Source organism: Scyliorhinus canicula, chromosome 1, assembly GCF_902713615.1.
Source record: "Scyliorhinus canicula chromosome 1, sScyCan1.1, whole genome shotgun sequence".
NCBI lineage: Eukaryota > Metazoa > Chordata > Chondrichthyes > Carcharhiniformes > Scyliorhinidae > Scyliorhinus > Scyliorhinus canicula.
This window is the reverse complement of record NC_052146.1, coordinates 274,296,860-274,321,611: the sequence shown is the minus strand read 5'-3', so window position 1 is coordinate 274,321,611 and position 24,752 is coordinate 274,296,860. Positions and strand designations below refer to the sequence as shown.

At 48.5% G+C, this 24,752-nt stretch overlaps 1 protein-coding gene across 2 annotated transcripts in view; it reads right to left on the bottom strand.

The window, feature by feature from the left end:
* The window catches only part of lrpprc (leucine-rich pentatricopeptide repeat containing), a 182,181-nt gene extending 158,272 nt beyond the window's left edge, over positions 1-23,909 (bottom strand). Inside the window, exons 1-3 of one of the 2 annotated variants that reach the window (XM_038813544.1) lie at positions 23,739-23,909; positions 18,620-18,831; positions 6,505-6,627 (exon numbers count right to left, since the gene is read on the bottom strand). In XM_038813544.1, the coding sequence (XP_038669472.1) occupies positions 6,505-6,627; positions 18,620-18,831; positions 23,739-23,875 (472 nt within the window). In that variant the 5' untranslated portion in view covers positions 23,876-23,909. The remainder of the gene's footprint in view (positions 1-6,504; positions 6,628-18,619; positions 18,832-23,738) is intronic. The other variant, XM_038813552.1, reaches the window with a different exon arrangement.
* Positions 23,910-24,752: the final 843 nt, after the last annotated feature.

Genomic DNA, 24,752 nt, shown 5'->3' with positions numbered 1-24,752 from the left:
GGAGCATGATCAGAAATGGCTATCACTGAATACTCCGCCCCACCACTCTCGGGGTCAGCGCCCTGCTAAGCACGAAAAAGTCAATCCGGGAGTACGCCTTATGAACATGGGAGAAAAAGGAGAACTCCCTACCCCCTCCCCCGGCTTCAAAGACCTCCAAGGGTCCACCCCTCCCATCTGATCCATGAACCCCCTCAGCACCGAGGCCGCTGCCGGCCTCCTGCCCGTCCTAGACTTCGAGCGGTCCAGAGCCGGTTCCAGCACCGTGTTAAAGTCCCCACCCAGAATCAATCCCCCTGTCTCCAGGTCCAGGCCCAGCATACGCCGCATGAAGCCCACATCATCCCAGTTGGGGGCATAAACATTAACCAAGACCACCTGCTCCCCCTGAAGTCTCCCACTCACCATCACATATCGACCTGCACTATCCGCCACCACTTTGGACGTGACGAACGACAGGCTCTTACCCACCAAAATTGCCACCCCACAGTTCTTTGCATCAAGCCCCGAATGAAACACCTGCCCCACCTTTTTCTTAGCCTCACCTGATCCGTAACCCTGAGGTGCGTCTCCTGGAGCATAGCCACATCCGCTCCCGGGCCCCTCAAGTGAGCCAAGACCCGGGATCGCTTCACCGGACCATTCAGCCACCTCACGGTCCATGTGACCAACCAAACTAGAGGGGCCGTCCCCTTCCCTCTACGCCGATCAGCTATAGCCCTTCCTCAACCCACCACATGCCCAGGGAACCCCCCCAAGCCCGCTCCCCACGGTGGCAAACCCACCTCCCAACCCCCCCCCCCCCTTCACCATCCATTCCCTCACAGTCCCTGCAGCAACAACGCGGCCACCCCCCCACCCCCTCCTCCACCCCCCCCCCCCCCTCCCCAAGCTAGGGCCCCCCCAACTGTGTTATCCCCAACATTATGCTTCCGTGAGTCAGCTGACTTCTGCTGACCCCGGCTACTCCCGCCCTAACCACGACCCACCCCCCCCCCCCCCCCCCCCCCCCCCCGACAACACAGCCACCAATCCCTCCCTACCAGCGCCGGCCCCGCCCCCAATTCCTCCGGCGCGGGAAGCCCGCGCTTCCAACCCGAGCTCCGCCCCTCAACCCAACACGCGGGAAAAAGACGGACACATGACCCATCGGGACCCCAAACTACTCCCCAACCCGCTAGTGGAAAAAAGAAAAAAAGCACCACAATAAATAACCAACAGCCCCAAAGAAACCCCGAAAGAACCCAAATAACCATAACTAAACTAGCAAAAACAGCAAAAACAAAGAGGAAACAACCATCAGCAAACACAGCCAATATAGGCGAAAGGATACCTAAGAGGGTAAAGCCTCCAAACAAAGTACATTTCCCCCCAGCCGCCCAGTCCTCAGTCCGAATCCAAGTTCTCAGCCTGGACAAAAGCCCAGGCCTCCGCCGGAGAGTCAAAATAGAGCTGGCGGTCCTTGTACGTGACCCAGAGGCGAGCCGGTTGCCAAACTTCACCCCCTTCCTGTGAAGCAGTCCCTTCGCTCGATTGAAGCCAGCTCTTCTCCTTGCCACCTCCACGCTCCAGTCCTGAAAAATCAGAACGTCCGTGTTCTCCCACCTGCTGCTCCTCTCCTTCTTCGCCCACCTCAACACGCACTCCCGGTCAACCAAGCGGTGAAAATGGACCAGCACCACCCTGGGCGGTTCGTTCGGCCTGGGCTTCCGCTGCAGCACTCGATGGGCGCCTTCCAGCTCCAGGGGACCACGAAACGACCCCGCACCCATCAGCGAGTTTAACATTAGGACCACATAGGCCGCCAAATCCGAACCTTCCAGCCCCTCCGAGAGGCCCAAAGTCCGTAGATTCTTCCAGAGGGAGCGGTTCTCCATCTCCTCCATCCTCGCCTGCCATTTCTTGTGCAGTGCCTCGTGCGACTCCACTTTCACTGCCAGGCCCAAAAGCTCATCCTCATTCTCCGAAGCCATGTGCCGCAGCTCCCGAATCTCCACGGCCTGAGCCGTCTGAGTCGCCACCAGTTTGTCCAGCGAGGCCTTAAACGGCTCCAAAATCTCGGCTTTGAGCTCCTTGAAGGAGCGCTGAAGCGCTGCTCCCGCGCCCACTGCTGCCGCTTCCCTGCCTGCCGCCATCTTGCTTTTTCTGCCTCTCGCCTTTCTCTGTGGTAATACCGACTTCTGGACCACTCCACTGCGAGTCCAGTCCATCCACTGGCCGCTGGGTACACTGGCTGGGTTTTCCCCCAGGGAAAAGTCGAAACAGCGTCGTTGTAGGCTCTTAAAAGAGCCCGAAATTCCAAAAAAAGCGGGAGCTGCCGAACGTGCGGCTTAGATCCGCATTGCCGCCACCGGAGGTCGCGATCTGCATTTATTTACGGTTCAGTCAGCACTTAGGAAGGCAAATAGAATGTTAGCATTCAGGTCGAGAGGGCTAGAATACAAGAGCAGTGATGTAGTTCTGAGGCTGTATAAAGCTCTGGTCAGATCCCTGTTGGAGTATTGTGAGCAGTTTTGGGCCTCATATCTAAGGAGGGATGTGCTGGTCTTGGAAGGGCCAGAGGAGGTTGACAAGAATGAGCCCTGGAATGAAGAGCTTGTCAGATGAGTAGTGGAGAACGCTGGATCTGTACTCGTTTGAATTTAGAAGGATGAGGGGGGGGGCTCTTATTTAAACATACAGGATACTGAGAGGCCGAGATAGAGTGGACGTGGAGAGGATGTTTCCACTTGTAGGAAAAACTAGAACCCGAGGGCACAGCCTTAGAGTGAAGGGACGATCTTTTAAAACTGAGATGAGGAAGAATTTCTTCAGCCAGAGGGTGGTGAATCTATGGAACTCTGTCGCAGAAGGCTGTGGAGGCCAAATCACTGAGTGTCTGTAAAACAGAGAAATATCGGAATATAGAAAGTCAGAAAGATCTGGGCATGCAGGTCCACAGATCTTTGAAGGTGGCAACGCAAGTGGACAAGGTAGTCAAGAAAGCATATGGAATGCTTGCCTTCATTGGACGCGGCATTGAGTATAAAAACTGGCAAGTCATTCTACAGTTGTATAGAACCTTGGTACGGCCGCACTTGGAATATTGCGCACAATTCTGGTTGCCACACTACCAGTAGGATGTGGAGGCTTTGGAGAGGGTGCAGAGGACGTTTACCAGGATGTTGCCTGGTCTGGAGGGTGTTAGCTAGGTGGAGAGGCTGAATAGACTCGGACTGTTTTCATTAGATTGAGGGGTGACCAGATTGAGGTCTACAAGATTATGCGGGGCATGGATAGAGTGGATGAGCAGGCTCTCTTTTGCAGGGTGGAGGGGTCAATCACCAGGGGGCATAGGTTTAAGGTCCGCGTGTAGAGGAGATGTGCGAGGCGGATTTTTTACTCATAGGGTGGCAAAAGTCTGGACGCAGTGCCGGGGGGGGGGGGGGGGGGGGGGGGGGGGGGGGGGGGGGGGGGGGGGGGGGAAGGGAAGGGAGGGAGGGAGGGAGGGAGGAGGAGGAGGACAGAGACAGACAGAGAGAGAGAGAGAGAGAGAGAGAGAGAGAGAGAGAGGGATTGTGGATGCGGGTACATTAACGGCGTTCAAAAAGCATCTTGAGAAACACATGGATAGGATGGGTATAGAGGGATATGGCACAAGGAAGTGCTGAGGGTTTTGGCAAGGTTGGTATCATGACCGGTACAGGCTTGGAGGGCCGAAGGGCCTGTTCCTGTGCTGTATTGCTCTTTGTTCTATAAGTGAATGTTTAGCAGTGTATGTTATGTCATAGGCGACATGGCAGCACAGTGGTTAGCACTGTTGCTTCACAGCATCAGGACCGGGGTTCGATTCCCAGCTTGGGTCACTGTCTGTGCGGAGTCTGCACGTTTTCCCAGTGTCTGCGTGGATTTCCTCCGGGCACTCCGGTTTCCTCCCACGGGTCCCGAAAGACATGCTTTTAGGTAATTTGGACATTCTGAATTCTTCCTCAGTATACACGAACAGGCTCCGCAGTGTGGCAACTAGGGGCTTTTCATAGTAACTTCACTACAGTGTTAAAGTAAGCCTATTTGTGACACGAATAAAGATTATTCTTATTATTAATTACTCCCGAACACCTGAAAATTTTATTTAAGTGTGGAGATTCGTACCTTCAGGATTTAATTAGGTAATTTAAAATACTTTTTCTTGTATCTCTTATCTTATCTATCAATGCAATTTTTCTTTTTCTCTCTATTTCACTTTCTGCACCTGATTTTTACAACAATATAATTTATACTTTGCATATCTGTGTGGATTTTGCAATCTGATTGGTTCAACAGCCATGCTGTTTCTTTCCCCACTCTTACATGTAACAGATCCCTTGCAGAAGGTGCCATGCTAGAAAAGGTGTCTAATTACCCAACGTTACAGATCAAAAGCCTGCAAAAAAAAAGGTCAACGCGCCGTCAATATTAAACCCACTTTTGTCACTGACTGCAAAATCTGGACCAAGGTTAGCGTGACTTCTTAATGAAAAACTTAAAGGAGCATTGTGTGCAAGGAGTTATCAAACAACAACATGCATCACGAAAGTCTCTTGCAGTAAGGAGGATTCACAATTGAAATTTTAGCTGTTTGGTAGTACTAAACTGGAGTATTGCTGAAAAAGACATTTTGTCAAAGCTTTTCATCTTGCACACATCAGGACATTTCTTTAAACATCTTAATTGGCTCCATTCTGCACTCCAATTCACCTTTGAAATGAAGCAGTCAAACAAATTTCCTTCCCTTCATGTACTAGTTGATACATCTGCAAAGGGATTCACTACCAAGGTTGACAGCAAGCCTACCTTCACTGGTCAATATACACATTGGGATTCTTACAATTCCATATGCCATAAGATTGGCCTTATCAGCAACCTTATAAATAGGGTCCAAGCCATTTGCTCATTGTGCAAGTTTGCTGCTGAAATAGGACACACCAAAGGCATCCTATGGGGTAATGGCTATCCTGATCAGATCATTTTGCACTGTATGCCACGCAAACTCCTGCGTGAATCCTCCTTACTGCAAGAGACTGTCGTGATGCATGTTGTTGTTGGATAACTCCTTGCACACAATGCTCCTTTAAGTTTTTCATTAAGAAGTCACACTAACTTTGGTCAGCACTATCAGCCCTGAAAAGGAGCCAGTGTACCTCAGATTGGCATGGAAGGGCAGGATCTCTCAAAAATGTGAGCAACAGGTGAAGCTATCTGTTTCACGCTGCTACGGCACAACAGTGACACAAGTGATATTGACCACTTACATCAATCCAAAAAGGCATTCTATCACACAAATGAGCAATGTGGTGTATGATTTCAATGTGATGCTAGGTATGTATGGAGGCCGAATGTCAAACGTCTGGCGGATCACGTACCTTCCATTGTTCACAATGGGCAAGGTCAAATTGTACCCAACCAACCCGTGCCTGCAAATCTCAAAACACAATGTCCAACATGAGACGTGATCTTGCGATTGGACAACATTTGTTAAAAAACCCTCAGTGTGCTACAAATTACACTGACAACCGATTTAGGATCTTCAGTCGGGCTCAGTGTGACATACTTGCGTGTTCTGGAGGCTACATATATTAATACAGTGACCATGTTCCTTGCAGACAGGAAGAACATGTACACACATTGCAGCATTTTAGCTAAACAAAATAAATGACAGCCATTCCTCAGGGCAATGTCTTGACCAATTAGTGTCTAGCTGCCAGGTTTAAATTTCAAACGATGCTTGTAGTTAGCTGTCAGTCACCATCAACTGGTGCATTTACCATGGTAATGCCTCTATCAATCAGAGCCCTCTGGCCAATCAATCAACACTGTCTTCTCATAGTATAAACTTATTGCTTTCCCTTGCATTGGCCTCTTGCAAATTGTCCTGATGAGCGCAGGATGAATAGCTTCAAGAAAATGTATTTTTCAACAACTGAAATTATACTTTTCTCACGATTGTTTCTTGATCAAGCCTCATCAGAGATCCAGCTCACAATGAATAAATGACAATGAGATCTGCGCATCAGTTATCCACTTCTGCCAGACAAAATCTCGTTCATAACATTGCCTCAATGTCTCGTATGGCTGCTGGGGCTAAACAACTGACTTGTAATGCAGAACAAGGCCAGCAGCACGGGTTCAATTCCCATACTGGCCTCCCCGAACAGGTGCCGGAATGTGGCGACTCAGGGCTTTTCTCAGGAACTTCATTGAAGCTTACTTGTGACAATAAACGATAATTATTATTGTTACATTATTATCACCAATCTCCTCCTGTGATAAATGAACCATTCAGTCCATCGAAAAAATAAACTAAATGATGCGTCTTTCCTCTGCCTCCATTTGTATGTTAGGGTATTTCCGTGCCATACATATACACCTAAACTTTGAAAATCCCTCAAAGACTGCAAGCATCCGAGGCGACTCAAACTATTTTTAATCGGTCAGATCAGTCAGCGTTATTATGGCAGTGCAAAGAAACTCTACTCGGGTCTATACCTAGCTCTTGTAGTTTGTCCCAGATTCTGTGAGCAAAATTTGTTCGTTCTGGCAGTTGCATCTCTGGAAGCAGAGAACCGCAGCTACGTAGCAGTAGTAAGGCTTGGTTGCCACTGGGAAAGCCTGCAATAAAAAATAAATAAACCATAAAATACCTTGCAAGATACAAAATATACACAACATGGTTGTGGAAGGTAGGACATATGGGAAACAAAATGAAGTGGCAACAGATGAAAAGAACTAACATTTTGATCAGTACCACATCACAAAGTGATCCAGGTTCAATCTGGAATATCTATCCAAGCTCAGATTTCTTTTTAAAGTTACAGCCACAGCACATACTACATGTGTCATTTTTACACCATAGAAATTTGTGATATCACAGGTTACACATTTCAAGTAACAAGAAAACAGGTCATTCAGAAGATATACAGAATGTTATCCTTCACTGTTAACACGATGGAGTTATACACGAGTAATATAATTATTCCAGAGCAATTTCAACGTGCATTTTTCAGCATGAAAGGGGTTACCACCCTCTCTAATGGTATTTAAATAGGCACTGTGCAACAAAATATTGAACAGTCAAAAATTAAAGTTCCTTTTAAAATTCCAGGCTGAACATTTCACGAATACCATTTTCCTTTAGATCGATGACATTTTTACCACCTTCTTAAAATGTGCAACTTTCTCAAATATTATATACCCAATAAGTTATCCATTTGAGGAACACTTTACTGTACCACATCTGAATTTAAATGATTTCAACCTCTGAACAGTGGTACACATGTAAAGAATTTTAAGAACACATAGGGCTGAATTTTACAGACCACCTGCAAGTGGGAAAACATTGAAGCCATGAATTATAACATGCCTGCTTTGATGTACCTGAATATCCAGGTCCATCACTAAATGCCACTTCCTTAGCCAACCTGCAGTACCAGCAGTGGCCTTCTCTCGTGTTTGGCACTGACTGTGCAGAGCTGGTCTCCAATTGGCCAGCAGCTTTAATATGGGTGGCAAGGTAGCACAGTTGCTTCACAACGCCAGGGCCCCAAGTCGATTCCGGTGTGGAGTCTGCCCGTTCTCCCCGTGTCTGGGTGGGTTTCCTCCGGGTGCTCCGGTTTCCTCCCACATATCCCAAAAGACGTGCTGTTAGGTCATTTGGACATTCTGAATTCTCCCTCTGTGTATCCGTACAGGTGCCAGAATGTGGCGACTTAATTGCAATGTTAATGTAAGCCTACTTGTGACACTAAAGATAATTATTATTATTATGAGGCAGGATGTCCTCCTGGCGTTGGATGGGAATCATGCCTCTTATTAATTAAAGGGCCACCACCTGAAAATTTCAAGTGGGGTGGAGACAGCTAAGGAAAGGCAGGTGTCAGGTTACCGAACCAGACCCAAACATTTGTTGGGATACTGGACAAGAACCCCAAACAATTTTCCAATTTGTAAAACTGTGAGGCAAGGATACGTCAGCAGTGATAACTCTGACCAATAGGTATCTTTTATGTTAAAACAAACTTTAATTTGAACACAGAATTAACCACATTAATAGCAAAGAAAATAGCTTTACAATCATCAGTTAACTGGTCTTCTATTCAAGGAAAAAAACTAAACTTACTATCTGTACCTAACTTACTCCAATTAAGCAACCCAATACAGTTCAAATGCCACTTATAAATAAAATTAACACATTACTTGTTTAGTTGTGTGGAGACTTTGTGCAAATTCCACACGGACAGTGACCCAGGGCTGGGATTCAAACCCAGGCCCTCAGCGCCGCAGTCCCAGTGCTAACAACTGCGCCACGTGCCGCCCTATACAACTTCTTAATTACAGCTTTAGCAGTGGCACACTTTGGATAACTTAACCTAGGTTCTTAAATAATATTACTCCAACAAATATATACCCGAATTCAGGCTTGCTCCTGAAATTTCTGCTGAGGTGAGTGAAGCCCACCTTCAGCCTAAAATCCAGCCCTTACTTTATTCACGATGTCCCGTCCATCTCGCTTAGTATTGATCTAACTCAGGCAACACAGTGGCTCAGTGGGTTAGCCCTGTTGCCTCATGGCGCTGAGGTCCCAGGTTCGATCCCGGCTCTGGGTCACTGTCCGTGTGGAGTTTGCACATTCTCCCCGTATTTGCGTGGGTTTCGCCCCCACAACCCAAAGATGTGCAGGGTAGGTGAATTGGCCACTCTAAATTGCCCCTTAATTGGAAAAAATGAATTGAGTACACTAAAAAAAAATTTTTTAATGTACTGATCTAACTCCTTTTATTCGCAGTGATGCTGGACATGAAGGCATGGTCTGGCTAGTTTACACCGCGAACATGGTGTTCAATTCTGATCACAAGCACAAAAGACTCAATCCTGGGAACCAGCTCAAAACAGCCATGAGGCCGATCTCTAGTGCCAAAGAACTGTGAGGAAACAATGTACAAAAAAAAGATTAAGCTTCAAAATATGACTGAGAAAAAAAAAATTATAGAATTATGATTTTTTTCTTATCATAGAATGTACAGTGCAGTAGGAGGCCACCCGGCCCATCGAGTCTGCACCGGCCCTTGGAAAGAGCACCCCACCCAAATCCACACCCCCGCCCCATCCCCACAACCCAGTAACCCCACCCAACACTAAGGGCAATTTTGGACACTAAGGGAAATTTAGAATGGCCAATCCACCTAACCTGCATATCTTTGGACTGTGGGAGGAAACCGGAGCACCCGGAGGAAACCCATGAAGACACGGGGAAAACGTGCAGACTCCGCACAGACAGTGCCCCATGCCGGGAATCGAACCTGGGACATGGACATTTTTTGGACGAGCTAGAATTCCCACATGGAATGAAGAGAGGAGGCAGGCACTGGAGGAGTCCTTAAGGTTGAGAGAGGTGATGGATAACATAAATAGGATGAAGTTAGGGAAAGACCCAGGGCTGGAGGTTACCCAGCAGAGTTCTATAAGGAGTTTGCGGCGAAGCTGGCACCGTATCTAGTGGGGATTTTTAGCGAGTCGCTGGAGAAGGAGAAGCTGCCTGAGACACTGACCCAAGCGTCGATCACGCTAATCCCGAAGAAGCGGAAAGACCCACTAGATTGTGGGTCATCTGTCCCATATCATTGTTAAAGGATGTGAAAGTGTTGGCTAAGATAGTGGCGGGGAGGATAGAAGGATGCCTTCCAGAGTGGTTGCAGAGGACCACACAGGTTTCGAAAGAGCTGGCAACTTTCCAGTAACATTAGGCGATTATCAAATGTGATCATGACCCCGAAGGGGCAGGTACCAGAGGTAGTGGTCTCTATGGACACAGAGGAGGCTTTCGACCGAGTGGAGTGACATTACCTGTTTGAGGTTCTGGGAAGGTTTGTACCAAAGTTTGTGGCGTGGGTGCGTCTATGTACATGGCCCCAGTGGTGAGATAAACGAAAGGAGTTCACGGAGCTTCGGGCTGCATAGAGTAACGAGGCAGTGGTGTCTGCTGAAGCCGCTGATGTTCGCGCGGGTGATAGAGCCCTTGGCGATGGCCCTTACGGGGTCAGTAGAGTGGCAGGGGATTGTGAGTGGGAGCAGACGAACTGCTGCTGTTCATATCAGACCCACTGGCAGGTATGGGGGGAATTAGGGGCATATTAGAGACGTTCGGGGCCTTCTCAGGCTATAAGGTGAATGTCTGAAAGAGCGAGGTGTTTCTGGTGACTGAGGCGGGTCAGGGAGCCAATTTGGCGGTGTTGCCATTTTGGGTAGCCAGGGACAGGTTTAGGTATTTGGGGGTCCAGGTGAGGGGGGAGTGAGCGACGATGCACAAATGGAACCGGACAAACTTGGTAGAGGAGGTAAGGGAAGACTTTAGGAGATGGGATACGTTACACATGACACGGGTGGGGAGAGTTCAGGTGGTAAAAATGAACGTACAGTCAAAGTTCCTGTTTATATTCCAGATCCTCCAGATCTTCATTTCGAAGGCCTTTTTCCGGAAACTGGACACAGTGATCTCAGAGTTTATATGGGCGGGAACCTACTAGCACAAAGAGGGCCATGCTGCAGAGGGAGAAAGGGGAGGGGGGGGTAGGTGTTACCAAATCTACTGCACTACTATTGGGCAGCGAATGTGGAGAAGATGAGGTGGTGGTGGGAAGGAGAGGGGGTTAGAATGGGTCAGGGTGGAGGAGGAGTCCTGTCGGGGGTCCAGGCCGGAGGGACATGGTGATGGCGGTGCTACCACTGGCACCTAGAAGATATATGGATAGCCCGGTGGTACAGTACACGATTAGGGTGTGGAACCAGCTGAGGAGACACTTTAGGATGTACAGAGCTTCCGAAGCGAAGCAAAGTCAGGTATATGCGAGTGAGAGACTTTGCACGGAAGTGTATTCTGTTGGAATGGCAGTCAACCACGCCGCCAAGGGTGGCGGCCCAGCTGGGGGGCCAGTATAACTTTCACTGGTGGGGGGGGTGGAAAGGGGAAGAAACTTGTACAAACTGTGAACTGTGAGATGTGGAGAACGTTTGATTTAATGCGTTTGTATTTTCTTTAATTCATTTACAGGATGTAGGCATCGCTGGTTAGGCCAGTATTCATTGCCCATCCCTAATTGTCCTTCAGAAGGCAGCGATGAGCTGCCTTCTTGAACTGCTGCAGTCCTTTAGGTGTAGGTACACTCAATGTGCTGTTAGGGAGGGAGTTCCAGGGTTATCTTCCAGCGACAGTGAAGGAATGGCGATATATTTCCAAGTCAGGGGATTGAGTAACTTGGAGGGGAACCTCGAGGTGGTGGGGTTCCCAGGTATCTGCTGCTCTTGTCCTTCTTGATGGTAGTGGTCGTGAATTTGGAACAAAATATTTAAAAACAATACAATGCTATCAAGCGGCAATTACGCAGAAATAGCCTGCTCAATGATCAGCTCTGCCTGGGTCATTGGGCTCCAGACTTAATGACCGCTTTGGCCAAACTTGGACAGAACAGCCAAGTGACTGCGCTTGATATGAAAGCAACATTTGACTGAAAGTGGCGTCAAAGAGCTTCTGAAGTCAATAGGAATCTGGAGGAAAACACGTCACTGGGTGGAGTCAAAGCTAACAGAAAGGGAGATTGTTGTGATTGTTGGAGGACAATCAACTCTCTAAAGATGGCGCCGGAGCATGGCGACTCTCTGCGAGCTCTCCCCAACAGATCCACTTTTAACTTAACTTATACTTGTTCTAATCTTTTAAAAATTAATTCTAAAACTAACATTATTACTAACCTCTCTCTTTTTCATTGTATATCTTGTGTTGCCCTATTATGTATTTTCTTTTATTCCCTTTTCTTCCCATGTACTTAATGATCTGCTCGCAGAAAAATACTTTTCACTGTACCTTGGTACACGTGACAATAAACAAATCCAATCCAACTCAGCCAAGGACATCACTGAAGAAGTTCTGCAGGGTGGAATCCTAGGCCCAGCCTGATGCTGCTGCATCAATGATGTCCCCTCCATCCCAAGGATGGAAGTGGAGATGTTCACTGATGGTTGAAGTGTTCAGTATCATTTGAAACTGTTCAGGTCCTGAAGCTTGCATGCAGCAAGACCGGGAAAACATTCAGCTCTGGCTGTTAAATGCCAATTAACATTCATGGTATGCAAATGCCAAGCAATGACGATCCCCAACAAGCAGGAATCTAACTGTCTCCCCAAGAAGTTCAACAGCATTACAATTCCAGAATCCAACATCAACATCCTGGGGGTTACTCAAACTGGACCAACCATATAAATACTATGGCTACGAGAGCAAGTTAGAGGCTGGGATTTCTATGCTTAGTAACCCACATCCTGACTCTTTCCACTTTCTACAACACACAAGTCAGGAATGTGATTAAATTGCCTGGCATAACAGGCTATGTTTCCCAAGGGTTCAAGAGAGGCTGGTTGAGGGGCTGGGGGCGCCGATAGAGTTGGAGGAGCTAGTCAGGGGGATCGGGCAAATGCAGTCAGGTAAGGCCCCGGGGCCGGACGGGTTCCCGGCAGAATTTTACAAAAAATATGCGGACCTGGTGGGTCCCCTGCTGGTGCGAACTTTCAATGAGGCGTGGGAGGGGGGGGCTTTGCCCCCGACGATGTCGCGGGCACTGATCTCTTTGATCCTAAAACGGGATAAGGACCCCTTGCAGTGCGGATCATATAGGCCTATCTCACTCCTTAACGTAGACGCTAAGTTGCTGGCGAAGATCCTGGCTACCAGGATAAAGGATTGTGTGCCAGAGGTAATTCATGAAGATCAGACAGGGTTTGTCAAGGGGCGGCAGCTCAACACGAATGTGCGGAGACTGCTCAATGTTATCATGATGCCGGCAGTGGAGGGGGAGGCGGAGATAGTGGTGGCGCTGGATGCAGAGAAGGCGTTTGATAGAGTTGAGTGGGGGTACCTATGGGAGGTGCTGGAGAGGTTTGGATTTGGGGAGGGATTCATCAAATGGGTGAGGCTACTTTACGCGGCGCCGATGGCGAGTGTAGTCACAAATGGAAGGAGATCGGAGTATTTTAGGCTTTATCGTGGGACCAGGCAGGGGTGTCCCCTGTCCCCCCTGCTCTTTGCACTGGCGATTGAACCGCTGGCCATGGTGTTGAGGGAGTCAGGGAAGTGGAGGGGTCTGGTGCGGGGGGGGGGGGGGGGGGGAGGAGCACCGGGTATCGCTGTATGCGGACGACCTGCTGTTATATGTGGCGGACCCAGAGGGGGGAATGCCGGGGGTGATGGAACTGTTAGCGGAATTTGGGGGCTTCTCGGGCTATAAGTTAAATTTAGGCAAGAGTGAGGTATTTGTAGTACACCCGGGTAATCAGGAGGGGGGAATTGGGAGACTCCCGTTTAAGAGGGCAGTGAAGAGTTTCAGATACCTGGGGGTTCAGGTGGCCAGGAGTTGGGGGGCTCTTCATAAGCTTAACTTCACAAGACTAGTGGAACAGATGGAGGAGGAATTTAAAAGGTGGGACATGGTGCCGCTATCGCTGGCGGGCAGAGTGCAATCCGTCAAAATGACGGTTCTCCCGAGGTTCTTGTTCCTCTTCCAGTGCTTGCCCATCTTTATCCCTAGGGCCTTTTTTAAAAGGGTGACCAGCAGCATCATGGGATTTGTTTGGGCGCATGGCACCCCGAGGGTGAAGAGGGTCTTCTTGGAGCGGAGTAGAGATGGGGGGGGGACTGGCGTTGCCCAACCTCTCGGGGTACTACTGGGCGGCCAACGTGTCGATGGTGCGTAAATGGGTGATGGAGGGGGAGGGGGCAGCATGGAAACGGATGGAGAGAGCGTCCTGTGGGGATACAAGCCTGGGGGCCCTGGTAACGGCGCCGTGGCCGCTCCCTCCCACGAGGTATACCACGAGTCCGGTGGTGGCGGCTACCCTCAAGATTTGGGGGCAGTGGAGGCGACATAGGGGAGAAGTGGGGGGCTCGATGGAGGCTCCGTTAAGGGGGAACCATAGGTTCGTCCCGGGGAACATGGATGGGGGATTTCGGGGATGGTATGGAGCGGGCATTAGACAGCTGAAGGACCTGTTTATCGACGGAAGGTTTGCGAGCCTGGGGGAGTTGGAGGAGAAATTTGGGCCCCCGCCGGGAAACATGTTTAGATATCTGCAGGTAAAGGCATTTGCTAGACGGCAGGTGGAGGGATTCCCTGCGCTCCCCGCGAAGGGGGTGAGTCACAGGGTGCTCTCGGGGGTCTGGGTCGGGGAGGGGAAGATATCCGATATCTACAAGCTTATCCAGGAGGTGGAAGAGGCGTCAGTAGAGGAGCTGAAAACGAAGTGGGAGGGAGAACTGGGGGAACAGATCGAAGACGGGACATGGGCTGATGCCCTGGAGAGGGTAAATTCTTCCTCCTCGTGTGCGCGGCTTAGCCTCATCCAATTCAAGGTGCTGCATAGGGCCCACATGACTGGGACGAGGATGAGTAGGTTCTTTCGGGGTGAAGATAGGTGTGCCAGGTGCTCGGGGAGTCCAGCGAACCATGCCCATATGTTCTGGGCATGCCCGGCATTGGAGGAGTTCTGGAAGGGGGTGGCGAGGACGGTGTCAAGGGTGGTGGGATCCAGGGTCAAGCCAGGATGGGGACTCGCGATCTTTGGGGTTGGGGTAGAGCCGGGAGTGCAGGAGGCGAAAGAGGCCGGTGTGCTGGCCTTTGCGTCCCTAGTAGCCCGGCGAAGGATTTTGCTACAATGGAAGGACGCGAGGCCCCCAAGCGTGGAGACCTGGATCAATGACATGGCGGGCTTCATTAAGCTTGAGAAGGTTAAATTCGCCCTGAGAGGATCGGTGCAAGGGTTCTTTAAACGGTGGCAACCTTTCCTCGACTTTCTGGCTCAACGATAGGGTACTGGGACAGTAGCAGCAGCAACCGGGGGGGGGGGGGGAGACGTTGATTATGATTTTTCTAATTTTAATTTATGGTTAAGTTCTCTTGTTTGGGGGGGGGGTGGGGGAATGTGATACATGTGATGTTACGGTATGGGGGGAATTGTGGGTGTTATGGGGCTGTTAGTTGCATATTACTGCTTTTTGCTATACTTGTTATATTTTCTGTAAAAAATTCCAATAAAAATTTTTTTAAAAATAAAAATTGCCTGGCATATTGCACCTCTAACAACACTCAACACTATCCAAGACAAAGCAGCCTGACCATTCACCATCTTAACCATTCACTCCCTCCAACACCAGTGCACAGCGGCAGCAGTGTGCACCATCTACAAGATACACTGCAGCAACACCCAAAAGATCCTTTGATAGCACCTTCTAAATCCATACCCACCGGGCAAGGGCAGTTCACGCATGGAGGCACCAACACTTGGACATTTCTCTTCAAGTCACATACCAGCCCAACTTCTTTTATTGTTTTTTAAAAAATATTACGGTCCCCAGATAGGGGATGTATCAGTATTAAACTGATAAGGACAGATTTTTTAAAAAATTTTTATCCATTACTTTATCAGAGTTACAAAGCCAGAGCTCAAGAGTGTGGACAGGGGTGAACCCCTAATCCAACTCCTTGCCTACTCCGAAAACCAATTCAAATTGAATTCAACTCATGGTCTCCACAAGAGAGACATACCAGACCCAGGCATTACACCTGATACCACGCTCAACTTAGCCAAAAGGCCAACCAGCCCAACTTAGCACTGATCTTCACTATTGCAGAGTCAAAATCCTGGAACTCCTTACCAACAGCACTGTGGATGTACCTGCACCACTTGGACTGCAGCAGTTGAAACAGTTTACTACCATCATCGCGAGGGCAATAAATGCTGGCCTTGCCAGCAATGCTCATATCCTATGAATCATTATAAACATAATTAATTTGAACTCCACTCAGATTTCCACCAGGTGAACCAAAGAAAATCACACTGTTATCCGGTCACCTCAAGGTTGCTTGATCAATTAAAAGCAGGCTTTGAAACCATCGGTTCAAGTGGGACTGATCAAAGTATGTAAATTCCAGATCAACCTCAAATGGGAGAACAGAATAGGCAGGGAAAACTAGAGAAAATGATGAAGATAAATAAATAAATAATGATCATTTAGATCAGGCATTTTCAAAGTGGGGGTCGCGACCCGCGGGTGGGTCACGGGGCAGCCTGATGCGGCATTCCCAATCGCGCAAATTCACGCGCAAAATTCATGCCAGCTGCAAGCGGCTTTGAAAATGACGGCCGCGTCCATATAATAAAATGTGGGTGCACTGCGCATGCGTGCCCGTTCAACGGTGCACATGCGCAGAACCACACTAGGAGCACCGCCTCCTCCTGACGTCAGCGCGCGGACGCAGGAGAAGATATTTTTAACATTTATTGTAATCTTCCTGCCTGAAACGAGGCAGAAAGCAGGTCACGCGCCCCAAACGTTAACATCACGTGCTTTGGGCGCGATTGTGATTCCTCCATTTTGGCAGGAGCAAACAAGTGAAATTTAAAATGGATCGTTTTGTTATAAGGAAGAGTGGGCCAGAGACACAAACAGGCCAGGATCTCACAACTAAACCGGCTGGAGAGTGGCTCAGGAGAATCCACAGCAGGACAAAGCAGTGGTGGTGAGCTGTTCAAGAGGGTCCGCAACAGGACAAAGCAGTGCTGGTGTGAGCTCCAGGGCCGCTGGTGAACAGCCCATTAAGCTGAAATCAGGCACACAAACAGTATAAAGATGATTTCTTAAGGTACGGATTTATGAATTGTGCCAATGCAAATCAGGATGCAAGGCCCATGTGCATTATATGCAGGGAAGTGCTGGCAAATGAAAGTTTAAAACTCTCAAAACTTCAAAGGCATTTGAAGATTAAGCATGGCGAGTGTGAGGACAAATCTCTTGCTTTTTTCAAAGGATAAAACAAGAATTTAAATCATCAGCTGAAGTCCTCAGCAGAAATGTTACATTGAACGACAAAGTACAATTAGCCTCTTACATGGTAGCTTACCGTGTAGCTAAAGAGAAAATGCCCCACACTATAGCAGAGAGATTAATTCTCCCTGCAGCATTAAATTTGGTTTGTTCGGTCATAGATGAGAGGTTTGTTGAAAAAGTGAAAATGCTTGCCGAATTTGTGATATTGCTGAGAATTTAGAGGCCCAGCTTATTTTGCGCTTAAAATCAGTGCAGGAGTTCTCAACACAACCGGATGAAAGTACAGACGTTTGAGATTGTGCAACCTTGCTAGTTTATGTTAGGTATGTTTGGCACAATGAATTTGCTGTGCTACCTGACTTTACCAACCCACACGACTGGCACAGAAATTTTTGAGGCGTTTAATAGTTTCATGGTTGGAAAGTGCGGGCTCAACTGGGTTCATTGCAGAGGAAACACAAGTGATGGAGCAGCCAACATGACCGGTAAAAACAGCCGAGTTATGGTAAGGATTAAGGACATTGTTTGGAATCACTGTTTTATTCACCATGAGGCACTGGTATCGAAAGGAATTCCATCTGATCTTGAAGTGGTGTTGAAAGGAATTATGAAAGTGTGAATTTCATTAAACGTAGCCCACTCAATACGACTTTTTGACACTCTGTGTCCCAATATGGGGCTGATCAAGCATATTTATTTTTCCACACAGAAGTACGTTGACTGTCATGAGGTCGGGTGCTACTCAGAGTTTATGAACTGAGGTATGAAATCCACGCTTTCCTCCTCGAGAAATTGTCCTCGCTGACTGATTCGTTTGCTGATGAATCTTGGATGCTAACAATGTCTTACCTTGCAGACATCTTTTCAATTCTAAATGAATTGAACCTCAAATTGCAAGAGAAGGATGATGATTGCTTTCAGCACTGCGAACAAATCGAATATTTCCAAAAGACATTGAAAGTTTGGCAATTGTGAGTACAAAGCCAAAACTAAAACGTGTTTCCCACACTGCTTCGGCACATCGAAGAAAACAGCATTAGTAAGGGAACTGTAAATGGACTGGCAAGCCTTATTCAGTTGTACCTGGCTGTGCTGATCAACAATTTTGGTCGCTACTTTCCAGAGGAGAAGTTTAAGATTTTGAGAGAAGAGACGGGTGAAAAATCCTTTGAGTTTGACACCCCAGAATCAGTTCTTAACTTGCAGCTGACTCCAAATGAAGAAACTGAGCTTCTGCACCTCTGCTGTGACAGCATATTAAAAACACGGCACAAGTCAATGGGGCTGTCAGCATTCCGGAACAGAGTAAAATAAGCATTTTGTTGCTTTTGCCCTTCACAACAACCTATATGTGAGAGGTTGGATTTTCCGTCCTCACAAAGATGAAGACGGTACAAAGGAACCGGCTGAATCCTGTACCCAATATGTGCATATTCCTGTGAACCCGAATGGAGTGAGATCGTGAAGCTCACCTCTCCTATTAAAGGTAACAGAAAATGGTGGGTTGCGAAGGGCGGCAGGCTGGTAAAAATGGGTCCCCAGAAAAAAAAGTTTGAAAAACACTGATTTAGATAATCATATTAATCTCACATACATCAGATGGAGAAATCATAACGTTTTAAACATTTACTTTAGATTATTTCAAAGTACGTAATGGCATGAAGAGGGAAAAGAACATATATTTGAAAGTAACTTTTAAAACTGTTACACGAATGAATGTAACAATAAACAAACCTGTTCGACAAATGTCGTGAAATATCTTCGACAGCAGGGTTTTCGTGATGCGACCCGTTCTCCGAACAGATGAGTCCAATTTGTTCAAGGCCCAGTCAAATTGCATGGACTGCTTGGCCCGAACCGCTGAGCTTCCTTCATCGTTGGCAGATGTCTTCTGCTCTGTGGCAAGAGCACGCAAGTGCACATTGCTGTTCAGAAATCTGCAAAAGCTAATAATTAGAAATAGTTTCAGACAGTTGCACACATTTACAAAAGTCACCTTTAGTACTGTTAAACATATTACTTTCAGAGAAGTTCTCTTAATTCACTGGGAAACTGGAACATTAAACTGAGGTACAGCAAAAGTGGAAACCAACAATGAAGCAACAAACTTCTGGACGTTAGTTAAGCTGAGAAAAATCTTAGCACGTTCTCTGGTTCAATTAATGATGGCACCAAAACCTAGGACTTGGCTCCTCACTCTGCAACTGGATCCTCGACTTTCTGACCCACAGACCACAATTACTAAGAATAAACAATAGCACCTCCTCCACAATAGTTTTCAATACCGGAGCCCCGCAAGGTTGTCTACTCTACTCCCTGTACACACACGACTGCGTGGTAAAATTTGGTTCCAACTCCATCTACAAGTTTGCTGATGATACGATCATAGTGGGCCGTATCTCGAATAACGACGAGTCAGAATACTGGAGGGAGATAGAGAACCTAGTGGAGTGGTGCAGCAAAAACAATCTCTCCCTCAATGCCAGCAAAACTAAAGAGCTGGTCATTGACTTCAGGAAGCAAAGTACTGTACACACCCCCGTCAGCATCAACGGGGTTGAGGTGGACATGGTTAGCAGCTTCAAATTCCTAGGGGTACATTCCCCAAAAATCTGTCCTGGTCCACCCACGTTGATGCTACCACCAAGAAAGCAGAACAGCATCTATTCTTCCTCAGGAAACTAAGGAAATTTGGCATTTCGACATTAACTCTTACCAACTTTTACAGATGCACCATAGAAAGCATCCTATCTGGCTGCATCACAGCCTGGTATGGTAACTGCTCGGCCCAGGACCGCAAGAAACTTCAAAGAGTTGTGAACACAGCCCAGTCCATCACACAAACCTGCCTCCCATTGATTGACTCCATCCAGCCTCCCGCTGCCTGGGGAAAACGGGCGGCATAATAAAAGACCCCTCCCACCTGGCTTACTCACTCTTCCCATTTCTTCCATCGGGCAGGAGATACAGAAGTCTGAGAACACGCACAAACAGACTCAAAAACAGCTTCTTCCCGGCTGTTACCAGACTCCTAAACGACCTTCTTATGGACTGACCTCATTAACACTACACCCCTGTATGCTTCATCCGATGCCATTCTTATGTAGTTACGTTGTGTCCCTTGTGTTGCCCTATTATGTATTTTCTTTTATTTCCATTTGTTTTCATGCACTTAATGATCTCTTGAGCTGCTCGCAGAAAAATACTTTTCACTGTACCTTGGTACACGTGACAATAAACAAAATGCAATCTATGCGTAAGATTACACAATGACTCTTGATTCCAACACCGAGGGGGTGTGGAAGGCGGAATGTGTGCATTAGTGTATCTGAATCTGAAGAACAAGCAAGAGAAGTTCAGAGAAGCAGACATACATAATTATGAACATCTAGGGACATAAAAGCAGTATTTTAATTTGGGTTAAGATGAGAGCGTTTTATTTTGAAGGTTAGAAATGTCTTCTCTATAGTCTCGATGTTCTCTCCTGAGACAAATGTATTTGCATTTATTTCCTTTTCTTTTCATGTAATGAATGATCTGTTGAGCTGCTCGCAGAAAAATACTTTTCACTGTACTTCGGTACACGTGACAATAAACAAATCCAATCCGCTCACTGCCAGGCCGAGTAGAGTCAAGAATAGAGTCAAGAATTTCCTGGATTTGATTTTCATTGGCAAAGTTAGCTCATCTCAGACAAATCACTCACAAAGGCACCAGATTGACCTCAGCATGTTTCTGCTACGCACGGGTTTCTGTTTGCCATCCTGTGATGATGAAGAGAAAGCAAGTAAAGTCACCATAGTCCTAGGTGGTCATAGGCTGATTTCCCCTGAATAACAGCCGGCACAGGACCCACGCTACTGGCCTCACTCTGCATTACAAACCAATTGTCCAGCCAACTGAGCTACTGGGCGAAGTCAAAATCAGACTCAGTTGTTTTCTATTGTTCAAAAGCTAGCTGACGATGGTATCAAAGTTGTCATGAAGAATGATAACTTGAACCAACTGGCACTCATGGAGCTGGACCTCAGTAAAAGTCTATGGATGATTCCAGTGTCAGCCTAAATAGCACAAATATGTTGGGAAGGAGTGGAAGATAGCACTTCACATTTTTTCTTCATGACAACAAAGTCATGATGCAGAGTTTGTGGCTTAATGAATGAATGGGAAAACAGTTTTTATTCATGGCTCACAATTCTGATACATGCAATGAAAGGATTTGCTCCAGCTCAAATTACCCCATGAAGATGCACCAAAAGTTCTACCTAAAGCTTCGTCAGTGTAATCTTGAGTTAGCGGCTGACACAGCTGTGTCCAAGTCTGTCTCTCCAACAGTGTTTTTAGACATCAGGAATTCAATTTAAAATTACTCTGCCTTTGGAAATCTATTTTCCTCATTCCTGCAATGCCCAATTTAACATTTGTGCGTCACCCATCATCAACTACTTCACTGAGAGTCTCTGAAAAGTTTCCTGTTCAAACGCTGTGAAAAAGCAATAAAAAACTTAGAAACTGAAAACCTACTGGAGGGGGCCGGTTTAGGTCAGTAGGCTGGACAACTGGTTTGTGATGCTGACAGCGCGGGTTCAATTCCCATACCCGCTGAGGTTATCCATGAAGGCCCACCTTCTCAACCCTGCCCCTCACCTGAGGTTAAATCACGAACAGTCAGCTCTCCCCCTCAAAGGGAAAAGCAGCCTCAGGTCATCTGGGGCTTTGGTGACTTTACTTTTGAGGACAAAAGGAAGAAAGACTGGTTCAGTATTCAGAACATCAGAGAGGGTAGGCTGCATATAAAGATATAGAAAATGTAGAAAAGCTCATTGGGTTGAAACTAAACAGGAAGTATGTCTCAAAGACCAGCCCGAAAAAAAGTAGTACTCTATTTCCAGAACATCATCCTTTGGATTCAACTGAATCAAGAGGTTCTCAATACATTGAAGATTCAATTCATGTTACACGGAGGTGCAGTTGCAAACACTATTTAAGATAATGTTCTGCCCTCTGGCGAAATAACAGCATGATGGATGAAGCAGGGATCAGATGTCGTGAAGTGGAAGTAGCAAATTTTACTGATGGGTAGGACATGGGATGAGCCTACTAGAATCACCCTACTTTTTGTGGAACTATCTGGAAACAGTAAGAGGAATCTCAGTTTCCATTGGCAGGTTTGTTTGCTTGATTGTTAATATTACTCTTCACCGTAGAACTGCCAGCACATTTCTGAACTGGATTTTCAACTCAACATTTGACTCAAAGATGGGAACATCACATCACAAGATCCATCCAAAGCAGCTTGAACCATGTCAAATTACTTGACATTCAGAACACAGAGCCTTTAACCTTGGAAAGAGAATTGGCTTCACTGAACAGGGAGAGACCTGGTCCAATTGTCCACGGTGAAGCCAATTTTCCGTCCAAAATACTCTGATATTTTCCTCTTTTTGTTACAAATCCATCTTGTAGTTTGGTCCTTGATGTCCAAAAGGTTAGATGGGGTACGGGGATGGGGTGGGGGTTTAGGTGGGGTACTCTTTCGGAGGGTCCATGCAGGCTCAATGGGCTGAATGGCCTCCGTCTGCACTTACACCTTAAAACTTACAATTTCTGCTCCACGTCAGAAATCTGACAGAATGAACCGGATTCAGGATTGTCTGACACATTAGCATTTCACCACCATCCCTTCCTATTTTGGTTTCAGTTTGAAAATAGCCCCGAGGGGGTCACCATGTCCCCAGCCTCGAGGTGGGATCACCATGTCACAGCTTCCTGGGGGGGGGTCACCATGTCCCAGCTCCAGGAGGGGGGGGGGGGGGGAAGAGGGTCACCATGTCCCAGCTCCAAGAGGGGGGGGGGGGAGGGTCACCATGTCCCAGCTCCAGGGGGGGGGGGGGGGGGGGGAGGGTCACCATGTCCCAGCTCCAGGGGGGGGGGGGGGGGGGGGGAGGGTCACCCATGTCCCAGCTCCGGGGGGGGAGGGTCACCATGTCCCAGCTCGGGGGGGGAGGGTCACCATGTCCCAGCTCCGGGGGGGAGGGTCACCATGTCCCAGCTCCGGGGGGGGGAGGGTCACCATGTCCCAGCTCCGGGGGGGGAGGGTCAACATGTCCCAGCTCCAGGGGGGGGAGGGTCACCATGTCCCAGCTCCAGGGGGGGGGGGGGGGGGTCACCATGTCCCAGCTCCAGGGGGGGGGGGGGGGTCACCATGTCCCAGCTCCGGGGGGGGGGGGGGGGGTCACCATGTCCCAGCTCCGGGGGGGGGGGGGGGGTCACCATGTCCCAGCTCCGGGGGGGGGGGGGGGGGGTCACCATGTCCCAACTCCGGGGGGGGGGGGGTCACCATGTCCCAACTCCGGGGGGGGGGGGGTCACCATGTCCCAGCTCCGGGGGGGGGGGGGGTCACCATGTCCAGCTCCGGAGGGGGGGGGTCACCATGTCCCAGCTCCGGGGGGGGGGGGGGTCACCATGTCCCAGCTCCGGGGGGGGGGGGGTCACCATGTCCCAGCTCCGGGGGGGGGGGGGGTCACCATGTCCCAGCTCCGGGGTGGGGGGGGGGGGGGGGTCACCATGTCCCAGCTCCGGGGGGGGGGGGGGGGGGGGTCACCATGTCCCAGCTCCGGGGGGGGGGGGGGTCACCATGTCCCAGCTCCGGGGGGGGGGGGGGGGTTAACCATGTCCCAGCTCGGGGGGGGGGGGGGGGGGGGGTTAACCATGTCCCAGCTTCGTTCGGGGGGGGGGGGGGGGGTGGGGGTCACCATGTCCCAGCTCCGGGGGAGGGGGCTCCCTTTGCTCTGGGAGCCCTCTGTCCATCCTCACTCGCCCGGGACAGAGAGAGAGGACCTCACTCACTCACCTGGTCCAACTGCCGCTGCGATGTTGAGCGGCGACGCCGTTGCCCAGCTGTCTGTAGCGGGCTGAGAGGCCGGGGCGCAGGCAGAGAGCCAGCGGCATTCGCTGGAAAACCCGGGCCGACCTGATGAGCGCCGCCATCTTAGCGGAGGGAAGGACAGGCGCACGAGGCTGCGCAAAGGTCACGGAGCCAAACTAAGCGGCAGCCGGGATAGGGGGGACTGTACCGTCTCATCACCATAACATAGCTCACAACAGCATCATTTACAGTTATAAGTAGTTAAATCGCGCGAGGATATATATAATATATCACCATATAAACATCTGTCATCATATTATTTCATATTTCAAATTATTATTGAAGTCCTGAAGATTGAACGCCCCTGAATACTGTTGGTCGAGTCCGCCAGGGTGGCGGGCTGAAGGTTTTCCCGGAGTTGTGCAATTGTCTGGGTTTCGCTCAGTGAGCGGGAGTCTGAAGCAGTTAATAGTCACCATATAGCCAACCTCCAACACTTTTATCATCAGGGTCACAACAGTTGCTTATTTTTTCTTGTCGGGGGGGGGGGGGGGGGGATAAAAATGTTCAATGGGGCAGGCAGCATCTGTGCAGAGAGAAACCAGGTAAATATTTCAGATCAATGTACTTTATCAGGATAAACCTGAAATGGCTCTCCAAACCACTTTGGGTACGATGGACCAAACGGTGTCCTCCTGCGCCCTAACAATTCTGGAAGACCAATTCCTCTCTCAAACTAACATGAGATTCTGCAAGAATAAATACAAACCAGTCTGAGTTACAGAGTAATTTGTGGCACAGCGGGAGGCCATTTGGCCCACTGAGTCTATGTCAGCTGTGCAGCAATCCAGCCATCCCCTCTTGATCACTGTACCCCTGCGGGTTTATTTCCCTCAGGTACCCATCCAATTTCTTTTTTAAATTATTGATTTGGATTTATTGCCACGTGTACCGAGGTACAGTGAAATGTATTGTTCTGGTACAGTCCAGGCAGATTGT